Source organism: Halyomorpha halys, unplaced genomic scaffold (assembly GCF_000696795.3).
Source record: "Halyomorpha halys isolate HHAL.00 unplaced genomic scaffold, Hhal_1.1 Scaffold257.1, whole genome shotgun sequence".
Taxonomy (NCBI): domain Eukaryota; kingdom Metazoa; phylum Arthropoda; class Insecta; order Hemiptera; family Pentatomidae; genus Halyomorpha; species Halyomorpha halys.
Genome location: NW_027104967.1, coordinates 1447429 through 1456230, shown reverse-complemented (window position 1 = coordinate 1456230; position 8802 = coordinate 1447429). Strand labels below are relative to the sequence as shown.

Sequence of the window (8802 nt, the reverse complement as noted above, 5' to 3'; positions counted from 1 at the left end):
AAATAAAACAGTTTCAATTTTTAATAAAAAAAATGGACGTAACAGGTTTTGATTCTAAACGACTCATATTAAATTATATTATATATATTAAAGAAATATATTCTAAGAAATAATATAGAGATAATAACCTGACAAGCTCGTCCCTGTCCCTATGTTGCTTGGCTAAAGCTTTTACTTCCTGCCTCCTAGAAGACTGGAGCCTTCTCATTACATCGCTTGTTTCCCTTTCGAGAAGAATTCCCAGCATCTTAACTTGTTGTGACTGAGAGGAGTTCATCACTTTTTGAGCACTAGCAAAAATCTAATATACAGGGAAAAAATGAGGTCATAAATATGAGATAAAAATATATTTTGTTTGTATGTTTTTTTCAAAACTAGCTTTATTATTTGAATTCTAATTTAGCCTATTTGTTTTCTTTAAATGTATTAACCATACCAACTTTCCTAATGAGATAATCAATAAACTTTTATAATTGGAAAAACATATTTAATTTTTGAGTAAAAATATTCAGTTTATAAGGCTCTTAAATAAGTTCAGAGATTAATTGAATGGTACACACATATGCCAAAGTAGATTATTTAGCTCTAGTTAAATATAATGCCAAAAATATATCCAGTCTACAATAATAAGAATACAAATAAGTTTCAATTATTGCCCAACAATAAACATATTTATTTTATATTTTCCATAATAATATTTAAGTTTAAAGCGTACTAGTCATAAAGGGTTGTTTGGCCAGCATCGCCTAGCAACAGACCGATGATTTATGTTTTTTAATCAGTCCTCATTATAATCTATTACTAGCCCTATCTGCATTCAGTGTTTGTTTGGACATTTATATTGTTAGTTGTGATTGGTACAGTGCAATATCGGGCCCTATCTGCGTTAGTTTAGGTGGTAGTTTTGAAAATTTGATTGTTAGTGGTGATCATTACAGTCCACAACCAGAAGCTGTCTGTGTTCATTAAATATCAGGTCATTCTGATTTTAGTATATTTTGACTGTTGATTGTAATTAACATAATACAGTACATTTTGTGTGATGAGTATAGTTGTGATAATGAAGTTTGAACAGAATTCAACTGTTTAATAGATATTTTGAATCAGTGTAGATGTGGGCCTACAAAATTTTGACCACTTTTGAAAGCTATGGTGAAGCCTATAACTATAACAGCCAGAAATATCTTCCTCTGACCTATCAGAGTAAATCATCTTATCATCACAACTTTCTCCTCTTCTTGTCTCTGACCCATCACAGTGATCACCGCACAATATTTTATTCATCATATTTAATAAGTATTATTAGTAATGTCAAAATTGAGCTATAATTGATGTCAATTTGTTACTTATTTTTCATTTTTTTTTTACCATTACGGCCTTTTATTTTAATATATATTCATTATTTGACTTATAAATATTTTTTATTTATTATATGTTTATGTTTTTTTATTTTTAGCCTCACCAAAGAAATGTTTATACTCAAGCCATTTTATTTTTCTAAGGAACCTCCTTCAAAAATACTGTTGATTTGCGGTGGGTTCGACAGTTCTACTATCTATTATGGTGATTATCAATTCTTTTTTTTTTTTCCTCCAAAGCACACTTTTAAAACATTAAAAATTTGATAGCAAGCTAATAGTAAGATAAATTACCACAGAACATTGTTCCCAGCTCTACTTATCAAATAAATAGTTGGACTGAATGTAATGTCAATTGATAAAGAAATATTTAAAAAAATAAATAATATTCATTTTAGGAAGGATCATTGCGGCACAATGATATCAAACTAACAAATTATCGACTAATAAAGAGATCAAACTAACAATTTCATGATATTTTTCAATCAGTTCCCGCTCTTGATTGATTTGCTCCCTGTGGACCGCAAGCATTCGTTCTGAAGTGCTGCGAGGAATACTTCTGGTAGGAGCTTCGTTACCTTCAGCTTCGACCTCTGCTGTTTCTCCAGCTGCTACCTCCCTTGTTATTAAAAGAAACAAAAAGTTAGAACAATGTGGAGCAATTATATGATATAAGTGTGAATACTTGTGACAAAAACCAACAGGATAATAGCAAAATCAATAATAGTAGTTAAATTAGAATTGTAAATGTTATAAACAGGCAAAATTATTCATCATAAGTATTAGTTACTATTTTTGTTGAATTTCAAAATAAAAAATAAAATACTCACATGTTTTTACTTGATAGTCTCTTGACCAGTTTATTACTCATATAAAATTTTGTTTTTGGTTTCTCAGAATCCAATGATGCTTGTAATCTCATTTTTTCCTAAATAAAATAAAAAAAAGATTTAGTATACAATAGAAAATATTAAAACAATACTAAAATTATTTTCTAAACCTATAATACAGATAAAAATTATTCCATAAGATTTGAGGTGAGGTCCATAAGATGAAGGTATAATTTCGGACTTATCAACAGCCATAAAAAAACTTCAAGAAAACTTGAATAGGATTTGTTACAGGGCCAAATCCAATACTATAAGGTTGAGTTTAATGCAGAGAAGACTAAGGCAATTGTAGCAGGTTCTAATCACCTCCAATCCTACTCCATAAAATTCCGTTGTACCTTATATCTCAATATTAATTAATTCCTAAATAGTAATCTCATAAAACTTCATTTAACCAAAAAAACCTCTGAATCACATTTGATCAAGCTAAATATTTCTGGCATTCTTCATCAAACAAGTTATCCAATCCTGCCACCCATCATGCACCTCTGATCTCCAACAGTTCGGATTCTCCATTCATTCTCAGAATACCTGTTCTCGGTTTCAAGATTTATATACCATGCCCCACCAAACAGTAGCTTTGACAAATCTTTCATTATCAAATTTTACTCCCAACATTCCATCCCTCCTTTCATTCATCCCCCACCTTTGAATCCCGCCTATTCCTTCACTTTTTATTCATCCAAAACTAAAGGACAATAACCCTTCCTAGACTTAAACATGAACTTACTGGTCTCCCTCACTGTACTTTTGTTAGAATAAGAAATCATTCTGTGAGTAGATTTGAAACAGTTATGTAATCTCTTTTGTGATATATAGAGTTCAATAATACTTTTTTTTATCAAGTTCTTTATCATAAGCAGGTCTTCAACTTAGATCCAAAAGAACTTAATTTAATTTACAGTTTTTCAACCAAAATTTGTAAATTGATAGATATTATTTTTTTATAAATTCATCAGAAACATAATTTTATAATGTATTCTATTGATTTAATATTGTTTCATTTTTACTAGCCAATTTTTTTTTTCTACTTAGAGGCCCTCAGCCCAATTTTATTTTCTGCAATACTATTCTAAAGGAACTCATCACAGAATAAACAACCAATATAATTATAAAAATAAACTAAGGAGCTAACATAGTTCTTCAACTTAACAGATCAGATTTACCTTCTCATGTTTTTTTCGAAGAGCTTCAAGTTTTTTTTCAAGTTCAAGTTTCTTCTCTTTCACAGGTTTGCTCTCCAAAATCTTTTCAACAGTCTCTGGAACCAATTCTTCTGCTAAAATAGAAAGCATTACAATTTGAAACAATTGTAAAGATTAAATAATTCCAAAGTTAACTTGATATTAAGCTGCAAACCCTGTGGTACAGGAAGAGGAGGTGGTTGCTGAGGAGGTGGACTGGCAGGTGGAGCGGGTATTACAGGATCGTTGGCTAGTAATGGCACAATGCTAGAAACTCCCGCTATAGAGGCTCTATGGCCCATTAATATTGGCGGAGCTGATTCAGGAGGGCAAACAGAACCGACACGTTTCGTCCTTGGAACAGTAGGTAATGGCAACCCCACACTATCTTCGGTCGTCTGAAAAATATAATTAATACCATTTTACTTCCTGTAAAATAATTTGTACAATTTAGAGGTATTATTTCATTGAACAAAACACACATATACAGAGATACTGGCCTACTATTAAAATCTTTAATATACAAACTAAAATAGATTAAAAGAAAATTAGAAGGTAGACAAAGGATAAACTGGAAGTACAGAATGAAAGATCATACCTCATTTACGTTTTGAAACAACTAGATAACCCTTTTTAGAGCTTTTCATCTAAAGCATTTCTCATAAATATTTTCACTTTACCTTTTAAGCACAGCTGTGCTTTAACCCTAGCAGCACCAAGGGGGGGGCTCGCCGAGCCCTCACTTCCGATTTTTTTTAATACTGCTCTCAAAAAATTTTTCACAGACAAGGAAAAAAATCTATTTGCCTAAAATTTATCTACCAACATGTTGGAATTGATTTGAAAAATATTTGATAAGGAGGAAGAGTATGAAAAATTATTTGTATTAGAAAAATGAGATGAGGGCGGGTGGAGCCCCCCCCTTGGTGCAGGGAAGGGACCTGTGGTTCATCAAAATGCTGGCTTCTGATTGGCTGCTCACGGAAGTGCACCAGCTCGCCCATACTCTCACTACTGGTCTGATTTCCTCAGTTTTTTTTTACTTAAAAATATTTTCGGACTGATATGTTTCTTTGGTTTTTTAGTTGTTCTGAAAAGAGTTGACACATGTGAACCTGCTGAATCTAGTGATGAGCATTTGTAAACATAAACATTTTATTCTTATACTTAAGTTCAGACAATAGAATTTTTTTTTGTTTTAAAATATTCATGAAATTGAAAATAATTAAAGTTTCAGCGACCCTAGGTTTTTGTTGTATCATGTATTCTTATTCTTTTTTTAATTCCAAATTAAAACATTTTCATAATAAAGCATATAGAAATCTTAGGTCCTTATTTTTTTTTTAAAATAATCCTTATTCTACCATCTTATTTACAGAAGTAAGAAGAAATTATTATATTTCAAAAGAGTAAGTTTACCATAAAAGGAAAATTAATGATATAAGGGTTAAAATCAAGTGAGGGCTTGTGGAGGTCGTCTTGGGAAGTGTAGGGCTCGGTGAGCCCCCCCCTTGGAGTAGGCCGTAATGAATACTACCTTGGTGCTGCTAGGGTTAATTACCTTAAAGCATAAGTGTCATTTATGGATAAAATGAAGTTTTTTTTTGACAAGTAACAGAAGGTTATAGAAATAAATATCAGTGATGAATTGTAACTTATAAATACAGAAGGAACAAACCTAACTGATACTAAATAAATCTTATGGGGTATATATTATTTTACCTAAAACACACTTTTTGAGTAGTGCTCCACCCATTCTGGATATACGAGACTAGGTTAACACTTGAACGATTTGTTCAGAAATAATATAAGTTTATCAGCAATTTAAAAAAAAAGTTATAAGTTTATTATTTTTTGAATAGACATATAAGTTCCTGCGATAAGTGATGCTCTACTATTTATTCACCAAAAAAAATTTACAAAATGATGATTTATCATTATTATGAAAAAAAAATTAGCTTTAGGAAATTCTGGATCTCTGGATTATTGAATATAAATAACTCTACTACAACTCAAATTTAAGCTCATTAAATGCATTATAAAATATTTTATAATGGTATTTATTATGTAATGCTTTAGGAGTTATTGGTAATAAGAATAAAAATATACAGTGGTCACTTACACAAATTTGCCATATTAAACCTTTTAACATCATGCTTTTCAAACATTTTTACATAAGAATCCATAAATAAGAATCAACTTCTAGGTACAGCTAAATTTTAAGCTATTTTTATGAGAGTAAACCTCAATAGATGTGAAGTTTTCAACAGTCACTAGATCATTAAATTTTGTCCCCTTGAACAGCAAACTTTAATAAGACTATTGGAAAAATTATATTAATTTAAATTTAAAATTATATAAAAACTTCATTCAGATTAACAAGAAAAAAACTTTTTATGAAATTGAATAAAAGAAATCATGTAAGATTATCATTTATAAATTCAAAGAACAATTTTAAGATAGTATACAAAAGGAAGATGGGTGTGGGTGCAGTCAAAAGAACTATCTAATAGAGTTCATCCACAACATCTTCCTTTCATGTACTGCATGTGGTCAATCAATCATCTTCCAATTTTAAGAAAGATTCATTAGAGAAAATGATGACAATCAACTGATATATTTTCAAGTAAACTAGCCTCATCAATATCATCTAAATCATCCGTCAAAACAGCTAGTTGTTGAGCTCTCTTTTCTAGTTCACTCTGGTACTTTATTGGATTGGCTAAAGCTTCGGCAAAATCTGACAATCCATCGGGAACATAATCCTTTACGACAACATGAAGGAAAAGGGTTGCCAAGGGTAGTGGTTGGCCACATTCAGTCCTCAGGCATACGTGTCGATATCTATAAAACAATTTTTAAAAACAAATATAGTAATCTGGTTAAAAATATCTTAAAAATTATAATTAATCATTTAAAAATTATAGTATGCAATAGTTAATAAGGGTCATATATTCTTCAATGTGAGCAATTCCTGACAAAAACAAATTTACACATTTAAAACTTTATAGATCTTTTATTTATGAATCGGATGATGTTTCAAAGCTCTTATTATCTTTTTTCAAATCAAATCTCTAAATCATGCATTAAATACCATCAACACTCTTTGAAAAAAAATGTTTGTATTATTATAATAAAAAAACACATATGAAAATATATATAAACTTAATGTTATCACATTACCAAAGTTATGGTAACACTTTTTTATAATATAGTCCCCTATATTTATAGTAGTCCTCAGTGGGCTGTGCGAAAAAAGGGGGCTCTGGGAGATCAGAAGGAAAAATATCGGGTTGTTATAGATTATCAGAAATTGAATGAGAACACCATTGATGAGCATTATCAACGGTGTTCTCGTTCAATTTCCGATAATCTATAAGAACCCGATATTTTTCTTTCTGATCTCCCAGCGCTCCCTTCTTTCGCACCGCCCACAGAGGACTATTATAAGAGGATGTACTATCGACTATGATGCCCTACTTCTTAAGGCTCTCTAGTTCTTCTTGGATGTGTTGTTGTAATACCTATGGGAACCGCCGCTCCTTCACATATGTGACCTTATCCATCTTCAAAGGAATTTCCTGTATGGTTTCTCCCATCACTACCAGCATATCACCCTCTTTGAAGGAAGTGTCCTTATATTCAGACATAATTTCCTGCCACCACTCCTTCAATCAGTTTACTGCCCCTATCTGCGCCTTTCCATTCCCCTGAGACTGGAGACTTTCAATATGACCGATAAAAAAGACATGCGGGCTTGGAACTGGTCCATCTCCATCAACTTACTTAATTTGTTGGTAATCCAATTATAACATGCCAGCAGTTCTCCAGCATAGCGCCCTTTGGATTGTCCTTGTTTCCTTCTTTCCCTGAATATCTGAAAGATAAGGGGTTAGTGTGTGCTTCCAGTATCGTGAGTGTAGGAAGAGCTGCTGGCATTTCTTCCAGCACTGGATTGGCCTTGGCTATTGGCTGAGCTACGGTCTCTGACTGTCACTTGCTGTTTCGCGATCGCTGCTTGGATTACGTTTCCGAGGCTGTCTACATTTAAAACTGGGGCTCTTACGATGGGACTCATGCCTAGTGAGAATTATTGATAACAGAAATTTGAGAATCAAGGAAAAAAATGATTAAAAAAAAATGCACGGGCCCAAAAATAATTTTTTATGCATCCAATGATTCCGGGGTTTTGGTACCAGTTACAGTAGGTCTCGAGAAAGAATTAAAAAAAAGTAAAACTGTTCAAGAAATAACACAGGTAAAGTCACACAGTATCTTGATTTATTATATTTCACAATTCACTATATTTAGGTTTTTTTTATTGTTACATATGGAGCTAGGTATTATGATTCATATCCGTGTCATACCTTAACTTTATATATATATTATAATATGCTCTTTTATGAGTAAATCGTTATTTTTTATATATAAATGATTTTTAGTAGGTTTTATATGATTTATCATTTCAACATGTTTAATTGTAGATTAAACCTAAGAGCAAGCTAACCAATTTTCACCAGTAAAATATGCAGTCACAAAAGATATCGTGCAAAGCCAAGATGGCGGCACGAGTCCTGCAAAAAGTTGGTTGGATCGCGGCCATGTTGAGAAGGTTCAAATATTTTAAAAACTTAATTTTAACTTCCTATCTATCTATATCTATATCCTATTCCTATATTGAAATTACAATACATTTAAGAAAAAATAGAAGTTAAGAATAAGTTTTCAAGAACAATGTTCATAAAGAAAATCACATGCAAAAACTCAAAACTGTTGTGCTACAGTCAATGTTCACTTTGAACATCGAGAGAAAGATCACGATTCGTGAAAATCATTCGTTGCTTAGGCGCGGACAGGGAATGGTGTTTCCCGGAAGAGGAGGTCCTCATCATCTTGTCTCACTAAAGGGAGACATCTTGAAAAAAGAAGACATAGAAGAGTCACTCAAGAAGAATAAAGGACTCTTTGTTTGGATCGCAAACAACACGCTTCAGTGGATGAGAAGTGAGTTAAAACTGTAAGAGGACCAATACTTTGCTTTGTTAGTGTTTGTTTACTGAAGGATTGTCAGTCAGGAATCATCAATAGAAGATTCTATGAAATTGGTTAGTTTTGTTTTACCTTAATTTGAATACATTTGTAAAAGAGATATGAATTAGTTTTAAGTGTTATTGATAGTAAAAGTGTATATATCTGATTCCCTAGAAACCCGCCCTGAGAAAAGAGTCTATTATGTTATAAAATTTAAATAAAATTATATTATCTATTTAATATTAAAGTTTTTAATTTGAACCCAAGCTATCTTTTAGATATGAAATTAGTTAAACCTATTAAAATTTGTTTTATTTCATTTAAATAATTTTTTAATTA

General features: G+C 31.5%; 1 protein-coding gene and 1 long non-coding RNA gene across 3 annotated transcripts in view; one reads left to right on the top strand and one right to left on the bottom strand.

The window, feature by feature from the left end:
- Positions 1–1969, top strand: part of LOC136795601 (uncharacterized) — a 15484-nt gene extending 13515 nt beyond the window's left edge. Inside the window, exons 2-3 of the long non-coding RNA XR_010843226.1 lie at positions 1457–1563; positions 1848–1969. This is a non-coding gene — a long non-coding RNA (uncharacterized lncRNA). The remainder of the gene's footprint in view (positions 1–1456; positions 1564–1847) is intronic.
- Plc21C (Phospholipase C at 21C) overlaps positions 1–8802 on the bottom strand; it is a 41981-nt gene that overhangs the window by 13811 nt on the left and 19368 nt on the right. Inside the window, exons 16-21 of one of the 2 annotated variants that reach the window (XM_014419996.3) lie at positions 6069–6276; positions 3608–3830; positions 3415–3527; positions 2189–2286; positions 1824–1977; positions 129–301 (exon numbers count right to left, since the gene is read on the bottom strand). In XM_014419996.3, coding sequence (XP_014275482.1) covers positions 129–301; positions 1824–1977; positions 2189–2286; positions 3415–3527; positions 3608–3830; positions 6069–6276 — 969 coding nt within the window. The remainder of the gene's footprint in view (positions 1–128; positions 302–1823; positions 1978–2188; positions 2287–3414; positions 3528–3607; positions 3831–6068; positions 6277–8802) is intronic. The other variant, XM_014419997.3, reaches the window with a different exon arrangement.